General features: G+C 53.4%; 2 protein-coding genes across 2 annotated transcripts; both read left to right on the top strand.

The window, feature by feature from the left end:
- The first annotated feature begins 5768 nt into the window (after nucleotides 1-5768).
- Nucleotides 5769-14815, top strand: LOC102455921 (chemerin-like receptor 1). Its single transcript, XM_089772567.1, has one exon. The coding sequence runs from the start codon at nucleotides 7320-7322 to the stop codon at nucleotides 8217-8219; it is 900 nt and encodes a 299-aa protein (XP_089628693.1). The 5' UTR covers nucleotides 5769-7319; the 3' UTR covers nucleotides 8220-14815.
- Nucleotides 14816-14879: 64 nt separating this feature from the next.
- LOC102456173 (chemerin-like receptor 1) lies at nucleotides 14880-19897 on the top strand. The gene has a single exon (XM_089772568.1). It carries the CDS (start codon nucleotides 15453-15455, stop codon nucleotides 16368-16370), a length of 918 nt encoding a protein of 305 aa, XP_089628694.1. The 5' UTR covers nucleotides 14880-15452; the 3' UTR covers nucleotides 16371-19897.
- The last annotated feature ends 1646 nt before the right edge of the window (nucleotides 19898-21543 follow it).

Raw genomic sequence — 21543 nt, 5'->3', positions numbered from 1 at the left:
ATACTGTTGGACATGTAATGGTTCAGGAGCCAGGGTGGGAAAAAGCAGGTGTGAGATAAGTGTTGTCCGGAATGAGGTTTGGTATAGAAATAATACTTGGGAGAAAAACAAAGGCCCTTATGACTTCGGAATCGATGGGTACTATTTGCAGTAGATGATGGAGCCCCAATGCCATAAAACCTTAACAGCAAAGGTTGGCCCTTACTTTATATGTGGCCGTAGGGCTTATAAAACACTGTGGCTACGTCTACACTGGCCCCTTCTTCTGAAGAGCCATGCTAATTTCTAACTTTGGAATAGGGAAATCCTATGCTAAATAAACATGGCCGCCGCTTTTTTCCGGCTTGGGGAAAAGCCGGAAAAGAGCGTCCAGACTGGCGCGATCCTGAAGTAGGAATAAGAGATCCTCCGGAAAAGGGCTTTATTCCGGAGGATCGCGCCAGTCTGGACGCTCTTTTCCGGCTTTTCCCCAAGCCGGAAAAAACACAGCGGCCATGTTTATTTAAATCCCGTGGGGGATATTTAAATCCCCCGCAGATTTCCCTATTCCAAAGTTAGAAATTAGCATGCCTCTTCCAAAGAAGAGGCCAGTGTAGACACAGCCTGTCAGAAGATTGGAGTGGAACCTGCTATATCGGGGCAGTCTTCCCAGCCATTCGAATCATTGACCGCCTCCCTGGTAGTAGAATCCGAAACTACAGAGAGATAACAAACACAGCGGTTTTGGGAAATAATGATCTCTGGGTTGGGTGTGGCATACACAATAAAGGAAACTCGGAGGCTGGGAGTAGCTTTCAATTTCTGTTGAACTAACCACCGCATTTTTGTGGTGTTCCCCTTTCTGAAATTAAATGTGGTGTTTTTGTTGCCATGGGAATGACAGGCCCCATTATATGATGCTCACTGTTCCCAAGCAGTGCAGGTGATGTCACTGCTGATCTGATCCTGTGCTCCACTGAGCAAGAATGGCCCCTCCCCGTGTGGGTGCCAGGAAAAGCTGTTCCCAGAAAGAGTCGTTTAAGGTCTCAAGAAACTTTCTCTTAGTATCCCGTCCTGAGGTAACGTGTCCCCAGTCAATATATGGGGATAGTTGAAATTTTTTTACTGTTTATGGCCTCTCCAATCTCCATGAGTATTGCACAGTCACTATGACTGGTCAGGTATCCATGCTTCTATATTGTCCTTAGCGCATAGAATGACTGTCCATCGAACGTCCAAGTGTAACCTTGGGAGGCCAGACTTCACTGCCCTTCTGCAGCATCTAACCCTCTCCCTTTGCCCCCAAGCCCACCAACTTCTGCAGGAAGTACTGGAGATCCAGAGTGCAGTCTTTAAGGAATTGCAGCAAGGACTGCCCAGTGCCAGCCTCCCTACATTCGCGTTCCAAAAGAAAATACAGAATGAGTTTAATTACTTTATAAAATCTTATGGAAAAACAAATCATCTTATTCTCCCAACAGAACACGCCCATTGTCTAACCCACAGACATTGCCCACAGTTACAGCAAACAGAAGCAAAGAGGAAACCAAAAGTAAAATGTGACCAATCCACTCCACACGGACACAACAGGAAAAGTCGGAGAGGCCCCAGAAGATCAGATTTAGTTCACCAAAGCCTCAGTGTGTGCCTCTCCTCGTCCAATCTGCACCATACGCTGAGTCTGAACCATCTCTCCACTTGCTCACAGGGATCCTCAGTTGGAGTCCGGGCAGCCTGTTCCCCTGCCGTGGATCACTGCGAGGCAGCCCCGCTCCCTGATCAACCAGGCAGTTAACTCCCAAGTGAACAGACTTACAGAAACCCTGTCACAAGACAATACAAACACGGAGAACACCACCACAGAAATGGCTCTTCCCCCAGTGCTAGGTTTACAGAGGGGCTGATGAATCCCACCGACTGAGAAAGTAACTACCAGAGTTTGGTTCATTTAAAATTCTTACTTAATTTGATTCTCGTCCCTTTTCACATATAGATAAACAGCGCCGCTTCCCTCCTCTCCCCTACTCCCTCCGCCCATCCTGTTCTTTTCTTCCAATATAATTGGTACCTGGGTATTTCCATGTCCTACTGATCATCCACGACCCACCATATTTTTCTGACACCTGTTTCCCCAATCTCTTCATCGCCTAACTCGAATTCACCCAATTGATTCGTTAGACCTCTGCCGTTTGTGCACCGACACTTACAATTGTCCCTGTTTCACTGCCTGCCTGCACTCGATGGGATTCAATCAATGTAGAGATTTCCAAATGCTCCTGTGTGAGTTAGGATCTTAACTCCTATTGACCTGCAGTGGGAACATTTGGGGCCTAACTCCCTTCGCCACTTTGAAAAATCCAGTCCATTGTTTTCATAGCCAAGCATTTGCCTCCTAACCTCACCAGCCACCGCCAAAAACATCAGGAGGTGGATTTGAAAGGGGCCTGTGGGTTCTTTTGTGCGTTCGGATTCCTTGGGGGTTCTTTCAAGCATTTCTTTGCAATGACAAAGGCTAGAAAGTGACCTGAAAAGCAAAGGAAGCTGAAATTCCCACCTGAGCGTCTGATTCCAGGATCAGAGAGGCTGAGAAAAACGAGAAGCAGGCGAATGCCGCAGCCAAATTGTAAGTGTTGGGGAGGCTGCAAAACTCCATTGAAAGTCTTGGAAAGGCAGAAATATCCAGCTCTGTTGTGGAGGCCAATGGGATGATGTTTAACTCTTGGGGATTTTAATTAAAAGGGAGGTGTCTCTGGCACTGTGCTCCTCCAAACAGCACCCTGGTACCCCCACCTCCACCAGTGTCATGTAATCGTGGGGTGTTTTGTACTGAGCCCGCCATGGGAGGAGTCCTCCTCTGATGAACATGAAAACCCTGTTGGATTGTGCCTGCGCTCTCTTTGTGGCTGAGGCTGTGCAGTCTTGCTGTGTGTGTTACTGAAGTAAGTTGCGATTCTGGGAACACCCACACCCAGCCCTTCAGGTACGACAATGGAGCAGCCAGATGGTGAGTCAGGACTCCCCCCCCCTCCCCTCCCCGCCCCGGAGCTGCAGCCAAGGGAGGCTTCTCAGAGCACAGACTGAGGGGAGACTTGCCCCACCTCACAGCAAAGGGCCCTTCCAGCCAAACGGGAGGAGCTAGAAAGTGACATCACGACTGGGAACCCTCCACCCCAGCCCAGCCCCTGGAGACAAGGCCAGAGGAGAGGCCAAGCCTGTTTGCTGAGGATCTGCCCCCTCACCCTCCACTCCACCCCCACTGGTCCAGTCTGTCGGGGGATGCGGCTCGGTTCAAATCCGGCTTTGTTTGCAGCCCCCAGAATGCGAGTTCCCTTCTGAGTCTCAGGTGCCAGCTGGGACCCGCGCTGGCTGCTCCCCAGTTGGGGTTGCCAGGTGGTTTCAACAATAAAACGGGCCACACTCGACATGACATCACAATCTGCATGACATCTCCTTCCAAAAATACCCGACATTTCGATTGTCTCCATTTGTTTCCCGAACAGAAACCTCCAATACTGGCCTGTCTGGTTCAACCCTGGCAACCCTGTTCCCCATCCCGGCCCTGGCTGAATCTAATCACCCTGTTTCTCGTGTTCCCGCTCCCCACGTGTTCCATTTGCAGGGCTTGGGAGACCCCATCCCGGCTCCCAGAACTCGGTGGGCCACAGGGGGGAACTCAACCTGTTGGGGGAGGGGCGGGCTGGGCACTGAGCTGCCCCTGGCCAGGCTCTGAGCGGGGCCGCAGGGGGGCAGGGCAGAGAGCTGGAATTGGCTGGAGCCGCCTGTTGTGAGCTCCGGCCTGGCTGGGGAGTGATTAGTGTCTACCACCACCTGGCAAGATCGCTCATGGGTGGGTGGGGCCAAAGGGCCCCACAAATCCCCCCCCCCCCCAGCTTGCCTTTAATGACCCAGCTGGGTCTGGTGGCTCCCCAGGTGTGAGCGAGCTGGAGTTTTGCAGCAACAGGGCCCCGGCTCGGCTCAGCTCCTGCTCTGGGGCTGCGGCTGCCCCGGGTGCTGCAACATCAGATGGTCTCTCAGACCCTGCGTCACGAGAGGGCCCAGTGATAGGCCGAGCTGTTTGAGGCCTGCATGGAGCTGGCCGCCTCGGGGGCTTTGCAGAATCACCTTCCTGAGCTTCTCCCCCTTGCTCAGTCACCTCCCCCCACTCCACCCTGCCCCAGAAAGGGGAGCTCCCGGGAGGGGGGCCACAGGTGGGGTGTGTCACAAGGGGATCAGTTCTGAGATGCCGAGTCTGATTCCTCCAGGACCTAGACTCGCAAGTGAGATTCAACCTTCCAGCTTCCGTTCTGGGGTGAAATCTGTCAGGGTCCCCAAAATCTGCCCCCCCCCCAGCCCTATCAGTGGGCAAAGACCCTGCGGACCAGTGGCTCTCATCTTCAGATTCCTGTTCCCCTCGCAGGATTCTGACTTGTCCCGAGTAGCCCCAAGTTTCTCCGCACTTCAGAGTGACTTCGGTGCCAACTCAGAGCTAGAAATACAAGTGCCCCTGCACACTGGTGCCGACCGATGGTTAGGGTTACTAGGTAGGCTTAGACAAAATACCAGACATACCGGCCGGCCGGGAGGGGAGCGGAGCTGGGCGGGAGGAAGGGGGGGACCAGGAGGAAGGAGGGCAGGAAGTAGAGCTGGTGGGAGTGGGTCGTGGACTGGCCAGAAATTGGGGGGGCGGCCGACAGAAAGTAGAGTTGGTCGGTGGGGGGAGGGCAGAGTGGGGATGGCCGAGGGAAATTGGAGGAAGGGAGCAGCCGGCAGGAATGGGGCTGGCTGGGGGAGCTCAGGAAGAGGGGGGGAGAACTGGCTGCTGGAAGCAGCGCTGGCGAGGGGTGCAGCGAGGCTGGCTGGGAAGATCAACCGGCTGGCGGGAGGTAGAGCTCAGCTCCTGCTCTGAAGATCAGGAGGAGAACCAACCGGCTGGCCAGGAGGGGATGGGGGAAGAAATCGGCCAGAGGGGAGCAGGACTGACCCGGGCACATGCAGATCCCAGGGCGCTGCCCGTCCCCCGCACGGTCCAGAGAAAGCGCAAGTCAGTCCAGCTGCGGCGCCATTACGCACTTGTCCATCGCGCAGGAGCACAGACCGGGCTGCCCCTCCGCCTCACACACGACCAGGGCTCCCAGCCACTCCCCTCCGCCCCCGCCCCCGCCCCCGCCCCCGCCCCCGCCCCCGCCCCCGCCCCCGCCAGGCTTCCATCTGGTGTCCAGCCGGAAAACCAGCAATGTCCAGTATTTTCTGGATTTTTTTACTGGACAGAGCCCCAAAATACCGGACTGTCCGGTAGAAAACCGGAGACCTGGCAAACCTACGCGATGGTTTGCCTTCACATTTTACTGGGCCATTGTGGAATACATTGCATAGAGCAGATTAAGCACCCGGGAGGGGAATTCTGCAGGAAAATTAAAATTCGACAAGAAAAAAACCAAACCCGCGGCGCAAAATATTTTAAAATTCTGCAAAATTCTTCAAATTGTATTTGTCGAACTTACACAATATAATCCTTCCCTCCCCCCCCCCCGCCGCCATTTCAATCATTATTTTTGCAACACCTGTGAGCAAGTATGTGACAAAACAGAAACCAAATGAGATTGAGGAACTGGGCTTTGAGAAATGGATTCCTCACCAGGCATGTGAATTCAGAACGGCGAGTACCAGTCCGTGTGCACTGCCATGCACAACTGCAGTTCCCCACTCTGAGGGCTGGGATTCTGGGCTGTGGTTTGTGTGGTCTCTAGCCTTGCATGAGGATTTCCTTAGTGCTGGCTGGGCCAGGGGGCAGTCCCTGCAGCAGAAGCCGGGTTCAGATCTCATGTGGCCGATTCCCAGCCAAGCTCTGGTCTCGTTCCCCAGCTGGGAGGGGATCGGAGGGGGCAAAGTCATGGCTGAGGTCTCTGCTCCTGGAACCTCACCTAGAGGAGCTGGATGTGTTGGTCTCAGCCCCAGTTCTCTGCTGGCTGCCCTGCCCCACTGGCCCTGGGTTTGTGATTCATGTGACAGCTGCATGTACCAATGGCCATTGGAGGCCTTCCAGGCTTTGCAGAAGTGATTGGACCAGCTACATCCTGTGGTCTCTCTCCATTGCTCCCCCTCCCAGATACACCCACACACACACGGCTTCCTGCTGCCGGCTGAGTCAGTCTGAGCGAGCTGCAGGAGTCGTCTGGGGGACCTGGGATGGGGCTCGACTCAGAGATGCTGCGTACCACCAAGACACAGGTAAGGAAAGGAGGAAAACCCTCCAACTCCCCCACGGGGTGTCATACTGCCCTCCCACCTCCCCGCAGCTATATCTCCCCCTTCCAGCTGCCCCATCCACCCCCCTCATCCCACTGGGTAGACATTAGTTGCGTGTCCTCTGGTGAGAGGGTATGAACCCCCAACCCGCTGGGTGTTGAGAGAGACAATCTGAGCTCAGGGGTCCCCCCTTCTCCGGTGCACTATCCGGGAGCTCATTTGTTGTCTCGGTTGTTAAAAGCCAGAAAATCCTCTTCACAACATTTTTAAAAGGGTAGGGGGGAGATTGGTCACTTGGTACATTCTCACATAAACCCAGAGAGTCGCCAGCCCCTTTGGGAAACCAACAGCAAAAAGAGTAGTTGGGATTTTCAGGCCATGTCTACCCGACGGAAAAGATTGAAGCTGCGTCCGTCAGTCTTCTAGGCTTTGATTTGGCGGATCTAGTGAAGCCCCGGAGAGGGACTCCAAACTGAGAGGGCCAGTAACCGTGCTCGTATGAGGAGTAGGGGAAGTCGAAAACAGCCAAAAGCTGAGTAAAGATGAAAGCTGAAGTTACTGAATTCAATCTTGTCCCGTAGCGTGGGCCGGGGTGAGCGAGGCTCAGGAGGGCGGAGGGGGAGGAAGACGTCTCCAGGGCTCTGTCTCTGCATCTGAGCAATTCTCCCCTCCTTGCCTCCTCCCCCGCTTGGACACACAAATGATCAGCAAGAAGCTAAAGTGATTATTTGAAATTGGGCTGGGTAACCCCCTCCCCGATGTAAAACCAAAACCCGTTGGGGCTGGGTACAGAGAAAACAAACCCTGCATCTCGGCAGCAACTTCACTGAGGCGACCCTTTCGGTCCCCTGCTCGCCCTGCAGTTCGCTGCCTCTAAGGGCTTTGTACCACTGGGGCCATCGGCCCACAAGGATTCGATCCCACCTCAGCTCAGCCCAGGGACCGGGAGTTTATAAACGCTGCCTCTGTCTCTCTGTCCCTGTCCTGCAGCCCTTTTCACTGCTCTCCCTTCCCCCCCTCAGCCCAGCATCTGCCCCACCCTCGCCCAGCCCTGAGGAGAAGGGGGTGATACCGTCAGGGTAGCACTTCCGAGAATGGAGTTCCTCCAGATGTTCTTCCTGGTGCTCTATAGCTTGGCCTTCCTCGCCGGGGCGCCATTGAGCGGCTACGTCCTCTACATCGCCAGCTGCCGTGTGGAGAGGACGGCCAGCACCGTGTGGCTCCTGAACCGGACCGTGTCCGATTTCATCTTCATCCTCTCCCTGCCCCTCAGATTTGTCTTTATCTACTTCCTGCATGTGGACTGGGCCAGGAGGCTGAGCAGCACCATCACCTCCCTGCACATGTTCTCCAGCGCCTTCCTCCTCACGGCCATCAGCGTCCATCGCTGCTTCCTCGCCGCACGGCCTGAGTGGGCCCAGAAACGCTGCACGCCCTGCCTGGCCTCCTGGGTGGCTCTGGGCACTTGGGCCCTGTCTGCTGGGTTCAGCTTGCGGTACAGTGACCTCTGGGAATCCCTCTTCCCACCTGCCAGCACCAGCATGAATTTCCAAGTGGATCCAGGGAGTGCGAAAGTCGCTGTTGCCCTCCAGTTCCTGGCTGCGTTTCTGATCCCGTTAGCCTTGAGCCTGATCCCAGCCCTCTGCATCGATCACACTGTCAGGTTGGGAAGGAACCGGATGATCCAGGCCACCCAGCCGCTCAACAATCTTCTTTGCTTGATCCCGATCTTTTTCCTCTTCTGGTTGCCGTATCACGTCTTCTTCTTTCTGTGGATTTCAGCTCCGTACTTTGTGCCTTTCAAAGACACTGATAGCACTTTGGCTTCTGTCCTGGCTCCAGCGTATTTCTACAGCTGTGTCAGTCCTATCTTCTACCTCGCCACGGAGGAAGAGTTTCTGAAGTACCGGCAAAGTACCTGTAACTCTCACATCACAGACCACGCAGGACCAGGACCAGACAATCAGCCCCATCCTCCACCTCCCCCTTCATGAGGTGCAAGGGCCAATTTTAGCGGAGGCAGAGCCCAGAATGTCGATATTCCCTGGAGAAAAAATTCTGTGCACTGGGACTAATAGTTTCTTTTTTACTCCAAAATTGACTTTGATGACAAGTGAATTTTGTCTTCCTTTTGCAGGATTAGAAAACCTGCCTTCATACAAGAGCTGAGAGATCTAAGTGCTCAGTCCATAGCTTAACAAAGAGAAGGTGACTTGATCCCAGTCTGTAAGTATCCAGACGGGAACAGATATTGAACTATGGGATGTGGAGATTCAAGACAGGAGGCTGGGGCTGGCCGACTCAAGTCTGTTCCTGGGATTTCAACCAGTTTGCCCGATACTGACATTAGACTTACGAGTCTGTAATTGCCAGGATCACCTCTAGAGCCCTTTTGAAAACTGGTGTCACATTCACTATCTTCAAAGTTATCTGTCACAGAAGGAGATTTAATTAATAGTTTACAAACCCCAGCGAGTAGTTAGTTCTGTAATCTCCTCTAATGACACCTCAGTCAGAGGCATTTCCTCAGATGTGTCACGTGAAAGGAACTAGTCAGGGGTGAGAATCTCCCTCACAACCTCAACTGTGGAGACCAATGCAAAGAATTCATTTTGTTTCTCGGAATATTCTTATCATCTTTTCTCATCTCGATCGTCCAGCGGCCCACAGGTTGGTTAGCCACTTCCTGCTTCTGACAAACTACACAGTATTTTTCTATTCCCTTTTGAGTCTTCTAATTTGGGGTATACATTTAAGTTGACCCTCTAGCGTGGTGGGTTGAGACAGTTTTCCTGCAGCTTGCAGGGATTTCACTTTTGTCCCTGTAACTTTCAATTTCTCTTGAACTAACTGCCTTGTTTTGTGGCGTTCCCATTTCTGAAATTAAATACCTCAGAGCTGCACCACTCAGGTGTTTTTGTTGCCACGGGGATATTAAATCTACTTATCTGATGGTCACTGTTCCCAAATGGTGCACCTGTTGTCACCTCTGGGATTAGATCCTGTGTTCCACTGAGCAAGAATGGCCCCTCCCCGTGTGGGTGCCAGGAAAAGCTGTTCCCAGAAGGAGTCATTTAAACTTTCCCTTAGTATCTCCTCCTGAAGTGACGTGTCCACAGTCAAGATGGGGATAGTTTAAATCCCCCATTATAACTGAGATTTAACCTTGGGTGGGCCAGACTTCACTGCCCTTCTCCAGCATCTACAAAAATCCCAGTCCCATAGAAAGTACTGGAGAGCCAGAGTTCAATCTCTAAGGAACAGTAGCAAGGATTGCCTGGTGTCAGCCTCCCTACATTCACGTTCCAAAAGAAACTAAAGAACTGAATTTAATTAAATAACTTTATAAAATCTTATGGAGAAACAAATTGTCTAATTCTCACAACAGAACACGCCCATCGTCTAACCCACAGATACTGCCCACAGTGACAGCAAACAGAAGTGAAGAGGAAACCAAAAGTAAAGTGTGACCAGTCCACTCCACACAGACACAACAGGAAAAGTCAGAGGCCCCAGAAGCTCAGATTTAGTTCCCCAAAGCCTCAGTTCGTGCCTCTGCTCGTCCAATCTGCACCATACACTGAGTCTGAACCATCTCTCCACTTGCTCGCAGGGATTCGCAATTGGAGTCCAGGCAGCCTCTTCCCCTACCGTGGATCACTGCTAGGCAGCTCGCTCCCTGATTAACCAGGCAGTTAACTCTCAAGTGAACAGACTTTCAGAAACCCTGAGGCAAGATAATACAAACACTGAGGCTGTGTCTACATTGGTGCGAACTTGCGCCAAAGCAGCCGCTTTTGTGCAAAAACATGCTGCCTGTCTACACTGGCGGGGAGTTCTTGCTCAAGAACACTGACGTTCTAATGTGTGAAATCAGGGCTTGTTGTGCAAGGACTCTAATGCTCCCGCTCAGGAATAAGCCCTCTTGTGCAACTGTTCTTGTGCAAGAGGCCAGTGTAGACAGGAGCATGCATTTCTTGTGCAAGAAAGCCCGATGGTTAAACTGGCCATCGGAGCTTTCTTGCGCAAGAGAGCGTCTACACTGGCACAGATGCTCTTGCGCAAAAACACATGCCAGTGTAGACGCTCTCTTGCGCAAATACTTTAATCCAAGAACTCCTCGGCTTGTTTTCACCTGCACCCAATGTGTCCGGATATTATTCCCTACACTACGTTTACCGAGGAGCTGAAGAGTCCGATTGACTGAGAAAGTAACTACAGCAATTTGGCCAAACTCAAACCTGCACTAACAGACAATTAGTACAGGAGAAGGGATTTCCCCTCCCAGGTTCCACCTACCATATAATTTAGCATGGCCCATGATCCCTGGTGGAGGGTTAACACCATCACCACCTGCTGCAGAGTGAGGAACAGCAGCCTGCTCTCTGCTCCTCCCAGCTCACTTAGATGAGCACCTGCCCTGCCTGCAGCCTCATGGAGCCTGACCCCAAACTACCCCACCCAACTCCAGAAACTTCTGGGTGTGGAGGCTAAATCCGCCCAGCAACAGTAACACTCAACTCACTCCTACCTCCCCACAGGGGTTTCTTAAAGACACAGCTCCCTACTAGGTGCCTGGGTTACACATGCTCCAGTTTGGTTCATTTAAAATTCCTACTTAATTTGATTCTTGGCTGTTTTCACATGCAGTGCCCCCACCTCGCCCAGCCCGTTCTGCCCTTCTGATATAATTGGTACCAGGGTATTATCCTGTCCCACTGGTCATCGAGGTTCCACCAAGTTTCTCTGACGCCTGTTTCCCCAATCTTCTCATTTCCTAACTCGAGTTCACCCAATTGATTCCTTAGACCTCTGCCATTTGTGCACCGACACTTACAGTTGTCCCTGTTTCACTGCCGGCCTGCACACGATGGGATTCAATCAACTTAGAGATTTCCAAATGCTCCTGTGTGAGTTAGGGGCTTCACTCCTACTGCCCTGCAGTGGGAAAATTTGGTGCCTAACTCCCTTTGGCACTTTGAAAAATCTAGTCCAGCAACTTCATAGCCAAGCATTAGCCTCCTAACCTCACCAGCTGCCCCTGAAACCTCAGGAGGTGGGTTTGAAAAGGCATGTGGGTTCTTTGGTGCTTTCTGATTCCTTAGGGGCTATTTCCAGCGTTTCTTTAAAATGACAAAGGCTAGAAACTGACTTGAAAAGCAAAGGAAGCTGAAAGTCCCACCTGGGCATCTGATTGCAGGACTGGAGAGGCTGAGAAAAACGAGAAGCAGGCGAATGCCGCAGTCAAATTGTAAGTGTCGGGGAGGCTGCAAAACTCCATTGAAAGTCGTGGAAAGGCAGAAATATCCAGCCCTGTTGTGGAGGCCAATGGGATGAGGTGATGTTTAAATATTGGGGGCTTTAAATACAATGGGGGTGTCTCTGGCACTGAGCACCTCCCAACAGCACCCTGGAGCCCGCACCTCCACCAGTGTCATGTAATCGTGGGGTGTTTTGTACCGAGCCCGCCGTAAGAGGAGTCCCTCAAAGAGTCTTCATCTATTGAACATGAAAACGCTGCTGGACTGTACCTGTGCTCTCCTTGTGGGTGAGGCTGTGCAGTCTAGTTTTGTGTCTTACTGAATACGTTGCGATACTGGGAAAACCCCAAACCCAGCTGTTCTCCCAGGGAGAAGGATAACGATCTTGCCCCAAAACGAACTGAAAGGAATTATGCAAATGAAACGTGAGAAAATGCTAATCCACGCTTCATTTTCATTGCCTCTTCCGGCAAAGCACGTAGTGTAGCCGCAGCCTCAGGTACGACAACGGAGCAGGCAGATGGTGGCTCAGGGCTGGGCGTTTGGCAGGACGGGTGTCCCGATGGGAGGAGGGTCCTGGCCTGTTGGCAGAGGATCTACCCCTGGCTAGTCCCATCTGTCGAGGGGGACATGGCTGAGTTCAAATCTGGCTTTGTTTGCAGCCCCCAGCCTGCGAGTTCCCTTCTGTTTCCCAGGTGCCAGCTGGGACCCCCGCACTGGCTGCTCCCCATCCCGGCCCGGCTCTGGCTGCAGCTAGTCACCCTTTTTGCCGTGCCTTCTCCCCCCTGCGTGTTCTGGAAACCCCAGCCCACCTCCCAGATCTGGGGGTGGGGGATGGGAGACACTTCCATCAGGGGGAGGGGTGGGCTGGGCACTGAGCTGCCCCTGGCTGGGCTCTGAACAGGGCCTCAGACGGCAGCTCTGGGGGCCATGGCAGGGAGCTGGGGGATGCCGGGAGCCTCCTGTTGTGGTCACTCGCGGGGCCGAAGGGCAGTGGGCCCCACAATACCCCCCACCCAGCTTTACTTTAATGGCCCCAGCTGGCTCTGGCGCCTCCCCAGGTGTGAGCGAGCTGGAGTTTTGCAGCAACACGGCCCCGGCTCAGCTCAGCTCCTGCTCTGGGGCTGCGGCTGTCCCGGGTGCGTCCACATCACCAGAGGGCCCAGCGCTGGGCCGAGCCGTTTGAGGCCTGCATGGATCCGGCTGCCTCGGGGGCTTTGCTGAGTCGCTTCATGAGCTTCTCCCCCCTGCTCAGCCACCGCCCCCCTGCTCTGCCCTGCCCCCGAGAGGGGAGCTCCCGGGAGGGGGGCCACAGGTGGGCTGTGTCACAAGGGGATCAGTTCTGAGATGCTGGGTCTGATTCCTCCAGGACCTAGACTAGCAAGAGAGATTCAACCTTCCAGCTTCCATTCTGGGGTGAAATCTGCCATGGTCCCCCAAATCTGCCCCCTCCCCAAAAGTTTTATAAGCAGGCGAAGACCCTGCAGACCAGTGGCTCTCAATCTTCCCAGACCCCTGCTCCCCTGGTTGCCAGTTGTTCAATATTCTACCGGACAGCCTGGTATTTGCACCCTCTGTCCGGTAAAAAAAAATCAGCCAATACCGGACACGTGCAGTGTCTGGTATTTTCTGATAATCCGGATGGGCACCCATCAGAATCCTGGTGTGTGTGGGGGGAGTGCCTGGAAGTCCCAGGCTGGGAGGTGGGGCCACGATCGGTGCTGGGAGCGTCTGGTCGCAAGCAGAAACCCGGTGGGGGCGGGAGGAGTGTGTGGGAGGCAGGGTGTGATCAGCGCTGTTTGTCAGAGGCTGGAGAGGGATGGCAGGAGAAAAATCGCTTGATCATTGTCTTCGGACCACCCTCTCTGGGGCACCTGGTGCTGGCCACTGTCGGCAGACAGGATACTGGGCTAGATGGACCTTTGGTCTGACCCAGTACTTATGTTCTTAACACCTCTCAGCAAGCATGTGACAAAACAGAAACCAAACACGATTCAGGAACTGGGCTTTGAGAAATGGATCCCTCCCGAGGCATCAGAACAGCGAATAACAATCCGTGTGCACTGCAATGCAGACCTGCACTTCCCGCGCTCCCAGATGCAGGGCAAAGACTGGGGAAGTAGACGGCATAACAGGGAAATTGGGGCTAGGATCCTGTCTATTAATACTGGGCTGTGGTTTGTGTGGTCGCTAGCCCAGCGCTGGGGTTTCCTTAGTGCTGGCTGGGCCAGGGCTGGGGTCCCTGCACAGAGGTGGGGCTCAGATCTCATGAGGCCAATTCCCAGCCAGGCTCTGGTCTCTTGCTCCAGCCGGGAGGCGATCGGAGGGGGAAAAGTTCAGGTTGGGGTCTCTGGTCCTGGGACCTCACCCGGTGGAACTGGCTGGACGAGTTGGTCTCAGCCCCAGCTCTCCGCTGGCTGCCCTGCCCCCCCCCCCACCCTCCCCAGCCATGAGTTTGTGATTCACGTAACAGCTACATGGAGCAATCGCCATTGGAGGCCTTTCAGGCTTTGCAGAAGTGAACGGACCCAGCTACATCCTGTGAGTTCCCCCCATTGCTCACCCTCCCAGATACAAGCACGCACACGGCTTCCTGCTGCCGACTGAGCCAGTCCGGGCGAGCTGCAGGAGTCGTGTGGGGGACCTGGATGGGGCTCGACTCAGAGACGCTGCATCTCCCCAAGACACAGGTAAGGAAATTAAGGAAACCCTCCAGCTGCCCCACAGGGTGTCATTCTGCCCTCCCACCTCCCCGCAGCTGTCCCCTGGATCTCTCACATCCTGCCCCATCCATCCCTCCCCCTATCCCACTTGGTAGCCGAGCCTGACATTAGTTGGGTGTCATTTGGTAAGAGGTCATGAGCCCCCATCCCGCTGGGTGTTGAGCGACACTGTCCGAGCTCAGGGGTCCCATCTCAAGGGGTTGTAGAAGCTGTAGAAACCATTTTCATATTTTGCTAGAAGCCATCTTGTATATCAGAAACCATTTCAGCTTTTCTCTCAAGCACGTAGACCAGAGTGAACTTTCTGTCACCCCGTGAGAAGAGGCCTTCAGGATGGGCTATTGGTATGTGTTAATTGGGCTGGTTGGGACAGGAGATGTACTCCCTCGTACCTGTCCACCATCTTGTTGATAAGGCTTTGTTTTTCCAAGTTTAATTGAGGATTTCTGTAATTGGATGCCCTGACGTCAGACTGTGTGGCTAAGGGTATAAAGATACTAGGATTGATTGTATTAGCAGCCTTACTGGGCCTGGCTTTGCTTGGACCATGTTTGGCTCATGCTGTGCTTTATTAATTAATAAAGCTGTTTGTTAGCTGCCTAAACAGAAAGGAGTTTTTTTTTTTTTTTTTTTTTTTTTTGCTTCAACAGGGTGCTGCACTGGCAAATGTTCGGAGGGGAAACTGAGGCCCAAGGCTGTAACATGACTTGGCCAAGCTCCCTCAGCAGTTCAGTGGCAGAGTCTGGGATGGACCCAGGAGTCCTGACTCCCCATCCAGCTGTTCAAATTGCTTCTTGCAACAGCCTTTCACTAGACAAAAGGTGTTAGGGGCCTGCCCTTTCTCTGGTGCACTGCCCGGGGCCTTGTTTGTTGTCTACGGTTGTTGAAAGAAGGAAAATCCACCCCAATGTAAAACCAAACCCTCTGGGGCTGGGAACAGAGAAAACAAACCCTGCATCTTGGCAGCGACATCACTGAATCGACCCTTTCGGTCCCCTGCTCACCCTGCGGTTCGCTGCTTCTAAGGGCTTTGTACCACTGGGTGCCATCGGTCCACAAGGATTCGATCCCTCCTCAGCTCAGCCCAGAGACTGGGAGTTTATAAACGCCGCCTCTGTCTCTCTGTCCCCGTCCTGCAGCCCTTTTCACTGCTCTCCCTTCCTCCCCTCAGCCCAGCATCTGCCCCGCCCCTGCCAAGCCCTGAGAAGAAGGAGGTGATACTGTGACGGCAGCTCCTCCGAGAATGGAGTTCCTCCAGGTCTTCTTCCTGGTGCTCTATGGCTTGGCCTTCCTCACCGGGGCACCATTGAACGGCTACGTCCTCTTCGTCGCTGGCTGCCGTGTGGAGAGGACGGCCAGCGCCCTGTTGTTCCTGAACCAGGCCGTGTCCAATTTCATCTTCATGCTCTGCGTGCCCCTCAGAATTGTCTTCATCTACTTACCGCATGTAGACTGGGCCAGGAGGCTGAGCAGCACCATCATCTCCCTGCACATGTTCGCCAGCACCTTCCTCCTCACGGCCATGAGCATCCATCGCTGTGTCCTTGCGACACGACCTGAGTGGGCCCAGAAATGCCTCACGGTCTCCCTGGCCTTCTTGGGCACATGGGGCCTGTCGGCTGGGTTCAGCTTGCGGTACGGTGACCTCTGGGAATCCCTCGTCCCATCTGCCAGCACCAGCATGAATTTCCAAGTGGATCCAGGGAGGGTGAAGGCCGCCATCGCAATCCAGTTCCTGGCCGGGTTTCTGATCCCATTAGCCTTAAGCCTGATCCCAACCTTCTGCATCGTTCTCGCTGCCAGGCTGGGAAGGAACCGGCTGATCCAGGCCACCCAGCCCCTCGAGATCCTTCCTTGCTTGATCCCGACCTTTTTCCTCTGCTGGCTGCCGTATCACATCTTCTACTTCCTGCGGATTACAGCTCTGTACTTGGTGCCTTACAAAGACACTGAAATCACCTTGGCTTGTGTCCTGGCGCCGGTGTGTTTCTACAGCTGCCTTAGTCCCATCTTGTATCTCACCATGGAGGAAGAGTTTCTGAGGTACCGGCAACATGCTTGCAACCCGCACACCACAGACCACTCAGGGCTAGAACTGGCCAACAGCCCCATTCTCCTGCGCCGTCCCCCTCTGGCCCCGAGGTGCGAGAGCCAATTTTAGGGGATGCAGGGCCCAGAATTTCGATATTTCCTGGAGGAAGAATTCTGTGCACTAGGACTAATAGTTTCCTTTTGACCCCAAAGGAAACTATTTTATGTCTTTTATGGCAAGTGAATTCTGGGCCTCCTTTTGCAGGATTAGAAAACTTGCCTTGTAACGAGAGCCAAGAGATCCAGGCGCTAGATCCGTGTAGCTGAACAAAGAGCAGGTGACTGCATCCCAGTCTGTAAGATATTCAGACTAGAACAGATATTGAACTATGGGATCTCGAGATTCAGGGCAGGAGACTGGAGCAGGGGGGCTCAAAGCAGAGAGTGCAGGATTCAGGACATGGGGCTAAGTGTGGGGCGTGATGAGTGGGGGGGCCAAGGGCTCTATTTTGGGGACTGTAAGAGGCTGAAGCCGCACATACCATCTCCCTGTCGCTTTTCCTGCTTCCTGTGACCAGGGAATGAGGGAAAGTGCCCAGCCTCCTGCATCCTCTCGCTTCGGGCTGCTCAGGGGAGGGGCAGAGGAGGGAGGCAGCAGGCTCTGTGCTTCCCCTCACTCCCTAGGCACAAGAAGCAGGGAGCTGGTATGTGCGGTTGCAGTTCCTCATATTACTTCAAAATTGTGGTGGCGACGGGGGCCCTCAGGGCTAGGTCTTGTAGCTGAGCATAGCAGGAAGCCTGGAACTGAGCTGGGAGCATCCCTCCCCCTGCATCCAAGCGCCCCAATCAGTCGGCTTCATGCCGGAGCTCCGCACGGGGGCCCTGCCTTCCTCTCCCCTCTGGAAATCCCTCCTTTGGCTTGTTTGAAACCTGCCACCTCCTAATTTCATTTGGCGACCCCTACTGCTTGTGTTCTGAGGTAGAGGAGGATGCACCGCTGCCTTATGTACCTCCTCCACGCCTGGCCGGGCACCTTCCTGCCATGTCTCATCGTGTGCACCATCTCCTCTGGATCTGCCTTGTCCATGTGTCTTTGGCCCCCTCAAAGAACTTAAGTAGATCAGTGAGGCAGGATTTCCCTTTACAAAAACCACGTTGACTCTTCCCCAACAAATCGGGTTCATCTCTGTGTCTGACAAGACGTCTCTTTACTGGGATTTCCATCAGTTCGCACGACACTCACGTTAGACTTACCCGTCTGTAATTGCCAGGATCACCTCTAGAGCCCTTGTTAAAACTGGCATCATCTTCGCTACCTTCCAGTTATCTGGCACAGAAGGAGATTTAAGTAACAGGTTACAACCCACAGCGAGCAGGTCTGTAATTTCCTTTGGAAATACTGATAGAAATGTAGCCGTGTTCGTCTGGTGTAGCTGAAACAAAAACCAGAACTATGTAGCACTTTAAAGACTAACAAGATGGTTTATCAGGTGATGAGCTTTTGTGGGTCTGGCACTTCTCTAAAGTGCTACATAATCCTGTTTTTTGTTTTAGAAATACTGTCTGCTCCTGGTGAGTTATTGATGTCATCTCCTCTAATGTGGCCTCAGTCAAGGCATTCCTTAGATGTGTCTCTTGAAAGATAAAGTTCAGGGGTGGGAATCTCCCACACACCCTCAGCACTGGAGACCAATGCAAAGAATTCCTTTTGTTTCTCGGAATGGCTTTATCATCCTTTCACGTCTCGATTGTCCAGCGGCCCCACTGGTTGGTTAGCAGCTTCCTGCTTCTGACAATTGACAAATGACACATTCTTTTGCTATTTCCTTTTGAGTCGTTGCCTGGCTGTTCTCCAACTTCTTTTGCCCTCCCTCATTGTATTAGTACACTTCAGAGTCCAGAGGTTATGCTCCTTTCGATTTTCCTCAGTGGGGCTTAACTTCCACTTTCTAAACCAGGCTTTCATGCCTCTCCCAGCAGCTTTTACTTTCTGTTTAGCCACCGTGGTGCGTTTTTAGTGCTCTCACTTTTTTTTTTTTTAAATTTAGCACATACATTGAAGTTGAGCCTCTATGAGGGTGCTTAACAAAGTTCCCACGTGGCTTGCAGGGCTTTCACTTTTAGCCTGTCTCACTGATGGGAGGCAGGATTCTTGATTCTGAGGGACTTAAAAAAATTGCTGATCCTTTCTGAGTCTTTGGCTGGCGGTTCTTCCGTTTCTATTTTGGCCTCCCTCATTCTATTTATACCCCTTGCTTGCCAGAGCTGTACGCTCCTTTCTGATTTCCTCAGCAGGAGTGAACTTTCACTTTCTAAACCGTGCCTTCAGGCCACTGTAATTGGTTGTTGAGCCAGAGCGGCACTTTTTTTGGCTCTCTTATTATGTTTTTTAATTTGGACTATTCATTAAGTTGACCCTCTAGCGTGATGGGTTGAAACATTTTTCCTGTAATTTGCAGGGATTTCACTTTTGTCCCTGTAACTTTCAATTTCTGTTGAACTAACCGCCTCATTATTGTGGCATTCCCCTTTCTGAAATTAAATGCCCCAGGGCTGGGGCACTGAGGTGTTTTTGTTGCCATGGGGATGTTAAATCTAATTATCTGATAGTCACTGTTCCCAAGCGATGCAGCTGTTGTCACCTCTGGGATCAGATCCTGTGCTCCACTGAGCAAGAATGGCCCTTCCCTGCGTGGGTGCCAGAAAAAGCTGTTCCCAGAAAGAGCTGTTTAAGGTCTCAAGAAACTTTCTATCCTGTCCTGAAGTGACGTGTCCCCAGTCAATATGGGGATAGTTGAAATCCCCCATTATAATTGAGATGTAACTGTTTAAGGCCTCTCTAATCTCCTTGTATGTCTACACTACAAAGTTAATTCGAAATAGCAGTTATTTTGAATTAACATTAATAGCATCTACACAGGCAAACTGCTAGTGGAGCCCTTATTTCGACTTTGGTAAACCTCATTCTACGAGGAGTAACGCCAAATTTGAAATAGCTATTTCGAATGAAGTGCTGTGTAGACACTTATTTCAAATTAGGAGGCCTCCAGCCCTTCCCAGGGAGCCCTGGTGGCCACTCTGGGCACAACCAGGAAAACTTCCTCTCCTCTCCCACAGCCCCGGAGCCATTAAAGGGGTAGACCCTGGCCACAGTGCCTGTGCCAGCTCCAAGCCTGCCAGCCCAGAGCCAGCAGTGGCCAACAGGGCCCCTGTCCCAGTGGTCCCAAAACATGAGCCAGCAAGTCACTGGCAGCCAGCCCTCCACCGCTCCCCAGGAGCAGTCTGCCAGCTCCCAGGAGCCTGACGGGGGCAAGAGAAGGCGAGCACCATCCTGGTCCAGGGTGGAGATCATGGACCTTATTCAGGTTTGGGGGGGATGCCCCCAACTTCCATAATCTCAGCCCTAGATGGAGGAATGTGGCCATCTATGGCAGGATAGCTGCCAGCCTGGCCACCAAAGGCCACATGCGAACCCAGGAGCAGGTTCGCATGAAAATCAAATTGGTCTGACGAGACCCCCAACCCTGAGCCCTGAGCTTCCCCTCCCCCTTCTTCCCCTTGCTTCTCCCTTCCAGCTCCCTCCTCCCAGGTTCCCCCTCCCCTCTCTCACCTCCTTTTCACATTCTCCCCAGAAGTCCACCCCCCCCTCCCCAGTTTTGTTCAATAAACCCAGTTTCTATTTCTGAACATACGTGTCTTTTATTTGACATCAGGAAGGGGGGCTAGGGAGGGGTAAGTGGAAGGACGTGAGGGAGGAATGGGGTACGAGCCCCCGGTGGGGAGAACCGGGAAGGCTCTGAGGGGTGGACGCTCTCCTTCAGGGCCTCCTGGATCCTGACAGCCCCGCGATGGATCCCCGGATGGCAGCCTGCAGCAAGTGCAGCCGGGCTGATGGCAACGACCCCACGAGACACACCGGTGTGCCCAGGGGCAGCTTTGGCTCCATGTGGCCGAGTGCTGTGGTGTCCTGAGTTCGGACATTCAGGGAACTCCAAGCCAGGACTGCTTTGCTATCCCTCATCGAGGTAGACAAGCAAGCGAGGAACCCTGATGTTGCCGGCACACAGCCGAGAACCGCGGTGGGGGTAGGGTCCCTTTAAGCACGGAGCTCAGTTAGCCTCAGGCAGCAGCCCCACACACTAAGTCCTAACCTGATTCCCTGCCGGCACTATTAGCAAAATGCTATTTCAAAATCGTTTTTGTGTATAGATGTGTTATTTCGAATTAGCTTAATTCGAATTAACTATTTCGAATTAAGTTAATTCGAAATAGTGCTGTAGTAGAGACATACCCCCTGAGTATTTCACAGTCACTACGACTGGTTATGTATCCCCCCTGCTATATTGTCCTTAGAGCATGGAATAACTATCCATAGAACGTCCATGCTGCAGTTAAGTTCTTACTTAATTTGATTCTAGGTTCTTTTCACATACAGCGGCAGCACCCCACCTCCGCAACCCACCCTTCCGATATAATTGATACCCGGGTATTACCCTGTCCCACTGATCATCCAGGTTCCACCATGTTTCTCTGACACCTGTTTCCCCAATCTCCTCACACTTCCCCTCCTCCTCACACTCAACCGACTGAGGGCTCCTGGCGGTACAGCCCCGCCTCCCAGCTGGGACTCCCAGCTGCTCCCCCCACCCACGCTGGACTTCCGTCTGGTGCGCAGCCGGAAAAATCAGCAAATACCGGACATTGCACACTGCACGTGTCCGGTATTGCCTGATTTTTTTAGCGGACAGAGAGCGCAAATACCGGACTGTCCGGTACAATACCGGACACCTGGCAACCCCAGGTGCCAGCTGAGACCCCCGCGCTGGCTGCTTCCCCCCCCCCCCAGCCTGGCTCTGGCTGCAGCTAATCACCCTGTTGGCCATGGGCCCCCCTGTGTGCCCTGGTCGCAGGCTTTGGGAAACCCCAAATCCCACAACTGGCGGGGGAGGGGCGGGCTGGGCACTGATCTGCCCCTGTCCAGGCTCTGAACAAGGCCACAGGGGGCAGCTCTGGGGGGCAGGGCGGGGAGCTGCGGATTGGCTGGAGCCCCCTGTTGTGAGCTCCGGCCTGGCTAGGGGTGACTTGTGGCTCTGAGCTGGGGGAGGGGAGCGCGAGTGTGGGGCCTGGCCGGGGGAGGGCAGCCTGATGCAGCCCCACGTCCGACAGAGCGAGAGATTCATGTGCCTGACGCCTGGTGAGGCCTTTCTGGGATGTTCCGGGGCAAGTGGGACAAAGGCCTTGGGGCCCCCCCCCGAATCCCCCGCCCCAGCATCGCTTCGGGGGCCCAGCTGGGGCAAATGGGC

This window comes from Pelodiscus sinensis, chromosome 22 (genome assembly GCF_052426305.1).
Source record: "Pelodiscus sinensis isolate ZL-2025 chromosome 22, ASM5242630v1, whole genome shotgun sequence".
Lineage (NCBI taxonomy): Eukaryota > Metazoa > Chordata > Testudines > Trionychidae > Pelodiscus > Pelodiscus sinensis.
The sequence above is the reverse complement of the archived record's forward strand: the minus strand, read 5'-3'. Positions and strand labels throughout refer to the sequence as shown.

Bases quoted from the DNA above. Each gene is read 5' to 3' on its own strand.
- LOC102455921 (XM_089772567.1), top strand. From the start codon at position 7,320: ATGGAGTTCCTCCAGATGTTCTTCCTGGTGCTCTATAGCTTGGCCTTC.
- LOC102456173 (XM_089772568.1), top strand. From the start codon at position 15,453: ATGGAGTTCCTCCAGGTCTTCTTCCTGGTGCTCTATGGCTTGGCCTTC.